This window comes from Lathyrus oleraceus, chromosome 5 (assembly GCF_024323335.1).
Source record: "Lathyrus oleraceus cultivar Zhongwan6 chromosome 5, CAAS_Psat_ZW6_1.0, whole genome shotgun sequence".
NCBI lineage: Eukaryota > Viridiplantae > Streptophyta > Magnoliopsida > Fabales > Fabaceae > Lathyrus > Lathyrus oleraceus.
In genome coordinates, this window is record NC_066583.1 from 536,105,046 (window position 1) to 536,119,327 (window position 14,282).

General features: G+C 29.7%; 2 protein-coding genes and 1 pseudogene across 2 annotated transcripts; all 3 read right to left on the reverse strand.

Moving 5' to 3' along the window:
• Nucleotides 1-249: 249 nt before the first annotated feature.
• On the reverse strand, nucleotides 250-1,985 carry LOC127081908 (sugar transport protein 10). The gene is made up of 3 exons (XM_051022135.1): nucleotides 1,527-1,985; nucleotides 803-1,426; nucleotides 250-699 (listed from the first exon to the last, which is right to left on the reverse strand). The coding sequence occupies exons 1-3, from the start codon at nucleotides 1,983-1,985 to the stop codon at nucleotides 250-252; spliced, it is 1,533 nt and encodes a 510-aa protein (XP_050878092.1).
• A 4,196-nt stretch (nucleotides 1,986-6,181) lies between these two features.
• LOC127081909 (sugar transport protein 10) lies at nucleotides 6,182-7,917 on the reverse strand. The gene is made up of 3 exons (XM_051022136.1): nucleotides 7,459-7,917; nucleotides 6,735-7,358; nucleotides 6,182-6,631 (listed from the first exon to the last, which is right to left on the reverse strand). Exons 1-3 carry the CDS (start codon nucleotides 7,915-7,917, stop codon nucleotides 6,182-6,184), a joined length of 1,533 nt encoding a protein of 510 aa, XP_050878093.1.
• Nucleotides 7,918-12,108: 4,191 nt separating this feature from the next.
• Nucleotides 12,109-13,838, reverse strand: LOC127081910 (sugar transport protein 10-like; annotated as a pseudogene).
• Between the last annotated feature and the right edge of the window lie 444 nt (nucleotides 13,839-14,282).

Genomic DNA, 14,282 nt, shown 5'->3' on the forward strand with positions numbered 1-14,282 from the left:
GAAGTATTTGTTATTGGATAAACAATTTATATTTGAAGTAGTAAATAAAGGAGAGTCAACTTTATTAAAAAATTATAAACACATTATATTGAAGTACCAATATATTAAAGACTATTCCTAAATATATACAAATATTCTCTTTTTTTAAAGAATTCTTATATACAAGATTCCTATAACAACATCAAATTGAATTAATAAAAGATATTATATTATACATATATTGGTCTAATTCCTGAGCATTTTCTAATATCAAACAACGACCTGACGATCATGATCAACGACAACATCAGAAACAAACTTTGTCCAAAACCAATGAGATTTCCACACTTTATTCATTTCTTCAATTGGGACATTATTTGTCTCAGGAAAAAACAAGACAATGAATATTGTCATTATAACCACAAATCCAGCAAAGAAGAAGAAAAGTCCAAACTTCAAGTGACAAAGCATAGTAAGAAAAACTTGAGCAATGGCAAAGGTAAACAACATGTTAACAGCAACATTGGTAGCTTGACCTGCAGAGCGAACCTCAAGAGAGCATATTTCACTAGGAACTAACCATCCCAATGGACCCCAAGACCATGCATATGCCGCAACATACGCACATATAAAGAACAAAAGAAGATTGGCTTCAATATGTGTAAACGATCCTTCACCACTAACTCCAAACTTGATAGCAATCATGCTTCCAACAACAATCTACAATCAATAATGATCACATTTATATTAGCTATGTTTGTAAAATAGATTAATTTGAACGGTAAAATAAATAATTAATTATTAGTTAAGATGTAATTGTCACCTGACAAATAAACATTTGGACACCACCTTCAAGAAACAAAATCTTTCTTCCAAACTTGTCCACGGTGAAGATGGAAACAAAAGTAGCTACAACATTGACACCTCCAGTAATTACTGAGGACATGAGGGAAGCATCGTTTCCAAAGCCCAAAGTTTTGAAAAGGACGGGGGCATAAAACATGATAACATTGATGCCCGTGAGTTGCTGGAAGAATGGAATGAGTGAGCAAAACGTTAGTTGAGGTCTGTATCTTAATTGTGTAATATTCTTCCATGGATGTTCCACCTTTTTGGCTTCCTCACTAGCATCAATTAGATCTTGGAACTCCTCATCAACATTATCAATTCCACGAATCTTTTGCAACATTTTCTTAGCTCCTTCTTTTTGGCCCCTTTCAATCATAGAGTTTGGTGTGTCGCCTAAGAAAAACGATCCTATACATAACAAAATTGCAGGGACAGCTCCGATACCCAAAGAAATTCTCCATCCACTCTCAAGATTTGAAGTAAAGTAGTTGATAATGTTTGCCCCTAGGATTCCAATAGTGATCATCATTTGGAATCCCATGTTGAGCGCACCTCTAATCTTTGCTGGAGCCATTTCAGACAAATACATTGGAACTGACTGTTTATGAGTAACAAAAAATGATAGGCAATTAATTTGCAATATTCTTGATCCTATACACATAAAAACATAAAATCATAATAACGATACCGATTTTTACCTGATTACAATATCCTACACCAAAACCAAGTAATATGCGGCCAATTATAAGCATTTCAATGTTTACAGCAAAACCATTGAGCAATGCACCAACAAGGAAAAACAAGCCACCTGCAAACATTGAGGCCTTGCGTCCTAACATTCTTGTAGTTGTGGAAGCAAAGAAAGACGCTATCAGAGCTGCAAGATACAAGGAAGATGTGAATAAAGTAAGGAGCTCGTTATCAAATTTGCAATATTGGCTCTCGTGTCCGGATTCATCTTTCATTTGTTTGTAAACACCAGGGAAGAATTTAACCAAGAATGGTTCCATGGAAGTCACTCCTCCTGTAATACCAAGATCATAACCAAAAAGTAGACCTCCCATGGCCGCCACCAAACATGTGACCAAAACAAACATTGTAACCTTCCCCTCATATTGCCTTCCATTTGTTGAAGCAACTAAAACTCCACCTGCCATCGTTTGAATTTGTGTATTGTAAAATTTAGGTATTTATATGATGAAGACTTCTACTAAATTTCTTTCTCTATATAATAGATATTAAATTTTATGATTATTTTATAGTGTCAATAATTTTAAATATGATAACTGGAAGTCGTAACAAACATTAAATTGTTTTCAACAATATGTATCAATTTAGTATTTTTAATCGTTTGCATCCTTGTAATTTGTTAAGTTATGAGCATTATTTCGTTAGATTTAGTGTCAATACACTATTATAAGATTTGGGATAAGAGATAATTCTTGTATTGAATCATCAAACTTAATGATATGATAAACATCGTTAAATAAACTTTAAATGACACTCTGTTAATCTATTTATAGTATAATGGAATAAGTAATTGAAAATTTAGTTGAATCCCATTTTATTACAAAAAGAATTTGTCATTAAAATTTTAAAATTATTTTAATGTAAATTAGTTTATTATCTAATAAGATTTAAATTGGTTTTAATTGTATATTTTAAGTTAATAAACAAATACATAAATCCTTTAACCACTCAAAATTGCATGCAACTTGTAAACGATTACGTAAGACTAAAATAAAAAAATTAAATTAAATTGACGATAGTATTATTTTCAGATAAAATTGATACTAGAATTTTTCACACGACTACTATTCAGGATCATTTGTTTATGTTTTTTAAAAATATTTTATAGTATTAGATATTTTAAGAAAAAAAACTTCTAATGAAAAATCATTTTCAATAGTTCATCATAAAATTTTTATTTTAGGTATTTCATAATTTTGTTATGACTTTTTTTGACATCAAAATCTAAAAAAAAAACTTAAATTTGAAGATATTTTAAAATGATTTTTCTAAGAATCATTTTTGAAATATATCATTTTTAAAAATTATGTGATTTTGTTTATGATGAATCATTAGTAATGAATATTATATTAATAGATGTCAAAATTACCCTTTTAGTTTATGAAAAACGAGTTTGAAGCAACTTATATTAATAGTTCTTTAAATGATTGAATTGTTTTTTAATTAGTCAAACTAGAAGAATCATAGGGGATATATAAAAGTTTAAGATCACCCTTTTGAACCATCAAAAGCATTGCACATATAATCTTTAAGATAAGATGGTGAATTTCTTTGCATAGTAGAATGGAGAGGTGAGAACAATGAGTTTTAAACGGACGTTGTTTATGACATAGTGGAATTTGGTGGTGTTATGTTATGTTATATTGTAGAGTAATGTTATTCCTACACCCCATTTCTTACACCAATATTTACATCAAACACTATTCCCCGTACTTAAACTTTAATTTATTTTAATATAAATAATCAAAATAATTTTAGACACCAGACTTGCATAATATTTTTTTTCTCAATATTCTCTCTTAAGCGGAAACATTATAGATATCTATCATTGTTAAGCTTTGGATATAAATGAGTTGAGTTTTGGATTGGTGAAAATTTCCGCTAATTTTTCTTGCAAAGAAATTCATATAAGGTTAAAAGCACCCTTTTGAACCATCAAAACCATTGCACACATAAACTATAAGATACGATGGCGAATTCCTTTGCATAGTAGAATGGAGAGATGAGAACAGTGAGTTTTAAACTTGTTGCTTATGACATAGTGGAATTTGGCGATGTTATGTTATGTTATATTGTATCTCTAGGTGGATGAATAATTAAAATTTAATTATAAAATATTCTCCCAAAAGAATGATATATTTTTAATTAAAAGGTTTATAATTTAGATTATTAGTTAGACATGATGTGTTCATGGTGTGTGATATTTCTATCAACAAATATTTCTTTATTATTCAGATAAAAATGTATAAACCCCTTCATTCCATTTTTTTAAAATTTAGGTACATACATTTTCTACCTTCAGGATCCAATTTGATATAATGTGAATGTAAGATAGGTGCATCATTTAAAGAACCAAAAAAATTATTAAAAAAATAATTAATAAGCTTATTATGCATAAAAATATGACAAATAATTATTATGAATAGAATTAGAGACACAATTTATAATAAAGATGTCATGTGACACCGCATAACACCAAAATTGTGAGTAAGTTTTAATGGAACAACAAAAGCCTACCTATATTCAATATATGTTAATGTTTTCTTTCTACTCATTCATTTTGTTATGGAGATTCTACCGTACTCCTTTCATGAATAATTCCTTAGGAAGAATAAAAAGAAAACATGCAAAATTATTGACCATTATTAACTCTCATTCATGAATAATTCCTTAGGAAGAATAAAAAGAAAACATGCAAAATTATTGGCCATTATTAACTCTCATTGCTTTAACAAAGGTGTTGTGCGTGGTTCTATGTGATTTACATGTTAATGTGATTATAATTATGCCAAAAATGTAAATAAAACTTATTAGGAAGCAATAATTGATTAAGAAGCATACTTAATTAAGAATATTTAATACTTTCGTCTCTAATGGATTAGAACAGCTGTCTAATCTATTGTGGAGCAAACCCGCTCTATACTCGATTAGGAAACCTCTTAATTAATTAAACCCCAAACGGTTACACTTTCTTTCTTAAAAGGATAGGTTATAACTAACTAGCGCCTCTAGGTAATTGTTTTCCCATGTAAGGAAGACTTGTGTTCACTTCATAAAAACACATAAATGAGAAATATATCGCTTCTCTGTTACTCTTTTTCTTCTTAGAACTTTTTTATACATTTCACTACTACTTATGAGTTATTTCCCCTAGGTTAAAAAAGAGCTTTTATCTCAGTTTGCTGGGTGAGGTAAAGAAGCGTGTCATGGAAAGTGCACTACTTTTTCTCTCGGTTGAACTATCAACCGAGGGAGAAATTTTAACTGGTCGTGGGTTATATCCCTCTAAACTATCAATATGTGTCATTCACAACGTAACATCTAAGATATATACTTTTTATTATCAATATTTGTGATTCAGAATCATAATATTTCCATTATCAATACTTGTAATATTGGATCACTGGTTGCACACTCTCTCTCTCTCTCTCTCTCTCTCTCTCTCTCTCTCTCTCTCTCTCTCTCTCTCTCTCTCTCTCTCCCTAAGTTATTTTATAAAAGTTAACTGACCTTCAATTTACTAAAAATCTTCTTCCGTGTTCGAGTATATACTACTCCGGCCTGATTTATAAGTATAAAAGACAACTTTCAAGCTTACTAAGAATGATAGTTAAGTGCATTTAACTTTATTGGTTTAATGTTAAAAAGAAAACATAATTACTAATATATCTTTAATTAAATATTCATCAACATTAAGTAATTAATACAAGGATAACTTTAGAATTAAGGCAATAAATGAGTTTAGATCTGTTGACATTTGCTTATATTTAAGACTAACAATTTCAGAAGACTTTTTCTAATAATTAAGGTCGGAGGGAGTACACAAACTATCAACAATATCATTTTTATTTTTTGTCATCTATTTTTTTAATTGGTACGAGAAATATAAATATTGTTTAATTTGTATATTGAGGATAAGTGTTAAATATTTGACCTCTTTATCACCCCACTTCTTCACTCATTCATCCTAGTAGAGTTATATAATCTACTTATACTAATACAAAGTCAGAGGATTAAAGATTATTCAATATTAAATAGGTTATCATGAGATTTTTTTCCAATTACTTTCATTGACATTGTGTTTTATTTATCTCAATTTTAATACTAGGTTCTATTCTATCTTTTTTATATATTTTCATCTTATGTGTTTTCAAATTTTAATTTTTTCTTGTTTTTTTTCCTATGATGTAATGCTTTTGTGTAATTTAAAAGAATTTCCGTTCATTGTTACAACTTGGAGACCAATAGGATGTTAATTCTTAGTTGATTATTTAATTAAGATTTTTCATCGAAAAAAGTACATGTATTATCATCTTAATTACAAAGTTACAAAAGTAATTTAATTGACTTTGTAGAAGTATTTGTTATTGGATAAACAATTTATATTTGAAGTAGTAAATAAAGGAGAGTCAACTTTATTAAAAAATTATAAACACATTATATTGAAGTACCAATATATTAAAGACTATTCCTAAATATATACAAATATTCTCTTTTTTTAAAGAATTCTTATATACAAGATTCCTATAACAACATCAAATTGAATTAATAAAAGATATTATATTATACATATATTGGTCTAATTCCTGAGCATTTTCTAATATCAAACAACGACCTGACGATCATGATCAACGACAACATCAGAAACAAACTTTGTCCAAAACCAATGAGATTTCCACACTTTATTCATTTCTTCAATTGGGACATTATTTGTCTCAGGAAAAAACAAGACAATGAATATTGTCATTATAACCACAAATCCAGCAAAGAAGAAGAAAAGTCCAAACTTCAAGTGACAAAGCATAGTAAGAAAAACTTGAGCAATGGCAAAGGTAAACAACATGTTAACAGCAACATTGGTAGCTTGACCTGCAGAGCGAACCTCAAGAGAGCATATTTCACTAGGAACTAACCATCCCAATGGACCCCAAGACCATGCATATGCCGCAACATACGCACATATAAAGAACAAAAGAAGATTGGCTTCAATATGTGTAAACGATCCTTCACCACTAACTCCAAACTTGATAGCAATCATGCTTCCAACAACAATCTACAATCAATAATGATCACATTTATATTAGCTATGTTTGTAAAATAGATTAATTTGAACGGTAAAATAAATAATTAATTATTAGTTAAGATGTAATTGTCACCTGACAAATAAACATTTGGACACCACCTTCAAGAAACAAAATCTTTCTTCCAAACTTGTCCACGGTGAAGATGGAAACAAAAGTAGCTACAACATTGACACCTCCAGTAATTACTGAGGACATGAGGGAAGCATCGTTTCCAAAGCCCAAAGTTTTGAAAAGGACGGGGGCATAAAACATGATAACATTGATGCCCGTGAGTTGCTGGAAGAATGGAATGAGTGAGCAAAACGTTAGTTGAGGTCTGTATCTTAATTGTGTAATATTCTTCCATGGATGTTCCACCTTTTTGGCTTCCTCACTAGCATCAATTAGATCTTGGAACTCCTCATCAACATTATCAATTCCACGAATCTTTTGCAACATTTTCTTAGCTCCTTCTTTTTGGCCCCTTTCAATCATAGAGTTTGGTGTGTCGCCTAAGAAAAACGATCCTATACATAACAAAATTGCAGGGACAGCTCCGATACCCAAAGAAATTCTCCATCCACTCTCAAGATTTGAAGTAAAGTAGTTGATAATGTTTGCCCCTAGGATTCCAATAGTGATCATCATTTGGAATCCCATGTTGAGCGCACCTCTAATCTTTGCTGGAGCCATTTCAGACAAATACATTGGAACTGACTGTTTATGAGTAACAAAAAATGATAGGCAATTAATTTGCAATATTCTTGATCCTATACACATAAAAACATAAAATCATAATAACGATACCGATTTTTACCTGATTACAATATCCTACACCAAAACCAAGTAATATGCGGCCAATTATAAGCATTTCAATGTTTACAGCAAAACCATTGAGCAATGCACCAACAAGGAAAAACAAGCCACCTGCAAACATTGAGGCCTTGCGTCCTAACATTCTTGTAGTTGTGGAAGCAAAGAAAGACGCTATCAGAGCTGCAAGATACAAGGAAGATGTGAATAAAGTAAGGAGCTCGTTATCAAATTTGCAATATTGGCTCTCGTGTCCGGATTCATCTTTCATTTGTTTGTAAACACCAGGGAAGAATTTAACCAAGAATGGTTCCATGGAAGTCACTCCTCCTGTAATACCAAGATCATAACCAAAAAGTAGACCTCCCATGGCCGCCACCAAACATGTGACCAAAACAAACATTGTAACCTTCCCCTCATATTGCCTTCCATTTGTTGAAGCAACTAAAACTCCACCTGCCATCGTTTGAATTTGTGTATTGTAAAATTTAGGTATTTATATGATGAAGACTTCTACTAAATTTCTTTCTCTATATAATAGATATTAAATTTTATGATTATTTTATAGTGTCAATAATTTTAAATATGATAACTGGAAGTCGTAACAAACATTAAATTGTTTTCAACAATATGTATCAATTTAGTATTTTTAATCGTTTGCATCCTTGTAATTTGTTAAGTTATGAGCATTATTTCGTTAGATTTAGTGTCAATACACTATTATAAGATTTGGGATAAGAGATAATTCTTGTATTGAATCATCAAACTTAATGATATGATAAACATCGTTAAATAAACTTTAAATGACACTCTGTTAATCTATTTATAGTATAATGGAATAAGTAATTGAAAATTTAGTTGAATCCCATTTTATTACAAAAAGAATTTGTCATTAAAATTTTAAAATTATTTTAATGTAAATTAGTTTATTATCTAATAAGATTTAAATTGGTTTTAATTGTATATTTTAAGTTAATAAACAAATACATAAATCCTTTAACCACTCAAAATTGCATGCAACTTGTAAACGATTACGTAAGACTAAAATAAAAAAATTAAATTAAATTGACGATAGTATTATTTTCAGATAAAATTGATACTAGAATTTTTCACACGACTACTATTCAGGATCATTTGTTTATGTTTTTTAAAAATATTTTATAGTATTAGATATTTTAAGAAAAAAACTTCTAATGAAAAATCATTTTCAATAGTTCATCATAAAATTTTTATTTTAGGTATTTCATAATTTTGTTATGACTTTTTTTGACATCAAAATCTAAAAAAAAAACTTAAATTTGAAGATATTTTAAAATGATTTTTCTAAGAATCATTTTTGAAATATATCATTTTTAAAAATTATGTGATTTTGTTTATGATGAATCATTAGTAATGAATATTATATTAATAGATGTCAAAATTACCCTTTTAGTTTATGAAAAACGAGTTTGAAGCAACTTATATTAATAGTTCTTTAAATGATTGAATTGTTTTTTAATTAGTCAAACTAGAAGAATCATAGGGGATATATAAAAGTTTAAGATCACCCTTTTGAACCATCAAAAGCATTGCACATATAATCTTTAAGATAAGATGGTGAATTTCTTTGCATAGTAGAATGGAGAGGTGAGAACAATGAGTTTTAAACGGACGTTGTTTATGACATAGTGGAATTTGGTGGTGTTATGTTATGTTATATTGTAGAGTAATGTTATTCCTACACCCCATTTCTTACACCAATATTTACATCAAACACTATTCCCCGTACTTAAACTTTAATTTATTTTAATATAAATAATCAAAATAATTTTAGACACCAGACTTGCATAATATTTTTTTTCTCAATATTCTCTCTTAAGCGGAAACATTATAGATATCTATCATTGTTAAGCTTTGGATATAAATGAGTTGAGTTTTGGATTGGTGAAAATTTCCGCTAATTTTTCTTGCAAAGAAATTCATATAAGGTTAAAAGCACCCTTTTGAACCATCAAAACCATTGCACACATAAACTATAAGATACGATGGCGAATTCCTTTGCATAGTAGAATGGAGAGATGAGAACAGTGAGTTTTAAACTTGTTGCTTATGACATAGTGGAATTTGGCGATGTTATGTTATGTTATATTGTATCTCTAGGTGGATGAATAATTAAAATTTAATTATAAAATATTCTCCCAAAAGAATGATATATTTTTAATTAAAAGGTTTATAATTTAGATTATTAGTTAGACATGATGTGTTCATGGTGTGTGATATTTCTATCAACAAATATTTCTTTATTATTCAGATAAAAATGTATAAACCCCTTCATTCCATTTTTTTAAAATTTAGGTACATACATTTTCTACCTTCAGGATCCAATTTGATATAATGTGAATGTAAGATAGGTGCATCATTTAAAGAACCAAAAAAATTATTAAAAAAATAATTAATAAGCTTATTATGCATAAAAATATGACAAATAATTATTATGAATAGAATTAGAGACACAATTTATAATAAAGATGTCATGTGACACCGCATAACACCAAAATTGTGAGTAAGTTTTAATGGAACAACAAAAGCCTACCTATATTCAATATATGTTAATGTTTTCTTTCTACTCATTCATTTTGTTATGGAGATTCTACCGTACTCCTTTCATGAATAATTCCTTAGGAAGAATAAAAAGAAAACATGCAAAATTATTGACCATTATTAACTCTCATTCATGAATAATTCCTTAGGAAGAATAAAAAGAAAACATGCAAAATTATTGGCCATTATTAACTCTCATTGCTTTAACAAAGGTGTTGTGCGTGGTTCTATGTGATTTACATGTTAATGTGATTATAATTATGCCAAAAATGTAAATAAAACTTATTAGGAAGCAATAATTGATTAAGAAGCATACTTAATTAAGAATATTTAATACTTTCGTCTCTAATGGATTAGAACAGCTGTCTAATCTATTGTGGAGCAAACCCGCTCTATACTCGATTAGGAAACCTCTTAATTAATTAAACCCCAAACGGTTACACTTTCTTTCTTAAAAGGATAGGTTATAACTAACTAGCGCCTCTAGGTAATTGTTTTCCCATGTAAGGAAGACTTGTGTTCACTTCATAAAAACACATAAATGAGAAATATATCGCTTCTCTGTTACTCTTTTTCTTCTTAGAACTTTTTTATACATTTCACTACTACTTATGAGTTATTTCCCCTAGGTTAAAAAAGAGCTTTTATCTCAGTTTGCTGGGTGAGGTAAAGAAGCGTGTCATGGAAAGTGCACTACTTTTTCTCTCGGTTGAACTATCAACCGAGGGAGAAATTTTAACTGGTCGTGGGTTATATCCCTCTAAACTATCAATATGTGTCATTCACAACGTAACATCTAAGATATATACTTTTTATTATCAATATTTGTGATTCAGAATCATAATATTTCCATTATCAATACTTGTAATATTGGATCACTGGTTGCACACACTCTCTCTCTCTCTCTCTCTCTCTCTCTCTCTCTCTCTCTCTCTCTCTCTCTCTCTCTCTCTCTCTCCCTAAGTTATTTTATAAAAGTTAACTGACCTTCAATTTACTAAAAATCTTCTTCCGTGTTCGAGTATATACTACTCCGGCCTGATTTATAAGTATAAAAGACAACTTTCAAGCTTACTAAGAATGATAGTTAAGTGCATTTAACTTTATTGGTTTAATGTTAAAAAGAAAACATAATTACTAATATATCTTTAATTAAATATTCATCAACATTAAGTAATTAATACAAGGATAACTTTAGAATTAAGGCAATAAATGAGTTTAGATCTGTTGACATTTGCTTATATTTAAGACTAACAATTTCAGAAGACTTTTCTAATAATTAAGGTCGGAGGGAGTACACAAACTATCAACAATATCATTTTTATTTTTTGTCATCTATTTTTTTAATTGGTACGAGAAATATAAATATTGTTTAATTTGTATATTGAGGATAAGTGTTAAATATTTGACCTCTTTATCACCCCACTTCTTCACTCATTCATCCTAGTAGAGTTATATAATCTACTTATACTAATACAAAGTCAGAGGATTAAAGATTATTCAATATTAATAGGTTATCATGAGATTTTTTTCCAATTACTTTCATTGACATTGTGTTTTATTTATCTCAATTTTAATACTAGGTTCTATTCTATCTTTTTTATATATTTTCATCTTATGTGTTTTCAAATTTTAATTTTTTCTTGTTTTTTTTCCTATGATGTAATGCTTTTGTGTAATTTAAAAGAATTTCCGTTCATTGTTACAACTTGGAGACCAATAGGATGTTAATTCTTAGTTGATTATTTAATTAAGATTTTCATCGAAAAAAGTACATGTATTATCATCTTATTACAAAGTTACAAAAGTAATTTAATTGACTTTGTAGAAGTATTTGTTATTGGATAAACAATTTATATTTGAAGTAGTAAATAAAGGAGAGTCAACTTTATTAAAAATTATAAACACATTATATTGAAGTACCAATATATTAAAGACTATTCCTAAATATATACAAATATTCTCTTTTTTAAAGAATTCTTATATACAAGATTCCTATAACAACATCAAATTGAATTAATAAAAGATATTATATTATACATATATTGGTCTAATTCCTGAGCATTTTCTAATATCAAACAACGACCTGACGATCATGATCAACGACAACATCAGAAACAAACTTTGTCCAAAACCAATGAGATTTCCACACTTTATTCATTTCTTCAATTGGGACATTATTTGTCTCAGGAAAAAACAAGACAATGAATATTGTCATTATAACCACAAATCCAGCAAAGAAGAAGAAAAGTCCAAACTTCAAGTGACAAAGCATAGTAAGAAAAACTTGAGCAATGGCAAAGGTAAACAACATGTTAACAGCAACATTGGTAGCTTGACCTGCAGAGCGAACCTCAAGAGAGCATATTTCACTAGGAACTAACCATCCCAATGGACCCCAAGACCATGCATATGCCGCAACATACGCACATATAAAGAACAAAAGAAGATTGGCTTCAATATGTGTAAACGATCCTTCACCACTAACTCCAAACTTGATAGCAATCATGCTTCCAACAACAATCTACAATCAATAATGATCACATTTATATTAGCTATGTTTGTAAAATAGATTAATTTGAACGGTAAAATAAATAATTAATTATTAGTTAAGATGTAATTGTCACCTGACAAATAAACATTTGGACACCACCTTCAAGAAACAAAATCTTTCTTCCAAACTTGTCCACGGTGAAGATGGAAACAAAAGTAGCTACAACATTGACACCTCCAGTAATACTGAGGACATGAGGGAAGCATCGTTTCCAAAGCCCAAAGTTTTGAAAAGGACGGGGGCATAAAACATGATAACATTGATGCCGTGAGTTGCTGGAAGAATGGAATGAGTGAGCAAAACGTTAGTTGAGGTCTGTATCTTAATTGTGTAATATTCTTCCATGGATGTTCCACCTTTTTGGCTTCCTCACTAGCATCAATTAGATCTTGGAACTCCTCATCAACATTATCAATTCCACGAATCTTTTGCAACATTTTCTTAGCTCCTTCTTTTGGCCCCTTTCAATCATAGAGTTTGGTGTGTCGCCTAAGAAAAACGATCCTATACATAACAAATTGCAGGGACAGCTCCGATACCCAAAGAAATTCTCCATCCACTCTCAAGATTTGAAGTAAAGTAGTTGATAATGTTTGCCCCTAGGATTCCAATAGTGATCATCATTTGGAATCCCATGTTGAGCGCACCTCTAATCTTTGCTGGAGCCATTTCAGACAAATACATTGGACTGACTGTTTATGAGTAACAAAAAATGATAGGCAATTAATTTGCAATATTCTTGATCCTATACACATAAAAACATAAAATCATAATAACGATACCGATTTTTACCTGATTACAATATCCTACACAAAACCAAGTAATATGCGGCCAATTATAAGCATTTCAATGTTTACAGCAAAACCATTGAGCAATGCACCAACAAGGAAAAACAAGCCACCTGCCAACATTGAGGCCTTGCGTCCTAACATTCTTGTAGTTGTGGAAGCAAAGAAAGACGCTATCAGAGCTGCAAGATACAAGGAAGATGTGAATAAAGTAAGGAGCTCGTTATCAAATTTGCAATATTGGCTCTCGTGTCCGGATTCATCTTTCATTTGTTTGTAAACACCAGGGAAGAATTTAACCAAGAATGGTTCCATGGAAGTCACTCCTCCTGTAATACCAAGATCATAACCAAAAAGTAGACCTCCCATGGCCGCCACCAAACATGTGACCAAAACAAACATTGTAACCTTCCCCTCATATTGCCTTCCATTTGTTGAAGCAACTAAAACTCCACCTGCCATCGTTTGAATTTGTGTATTGTAAAATTTAGGTATTTATATGATGAAGACTTCTACTAAATTTCTTTCTCTATATAATAGATATTAAATTTTATGATTATTTTATAGTGTCAATAATTTTAAATATGATAACTGGAAGTCGTAACAAACATTAAATTTTTTTCAACAATATGTATCAATTTAGTATTTTTAATCGTTTGCATCCTTGTAATTTGTTAAGTTATGAGCATTATTTCGTTAGATTAGTGTCAATACACTATTATAGATTGGGATAAGAGATAATTCTTGTATTGAATCATCAAACTTAATGATATGATAAACATCGTTAAATAAACTTTAAATGACACTCTGTTAATCTATTATAGTATAATGGAATAAGTAATTGAAAATTTAGTTGAATCCCATTTTATTACAAAAAGAATTTGTCATTAAAATTTAAAATTATTT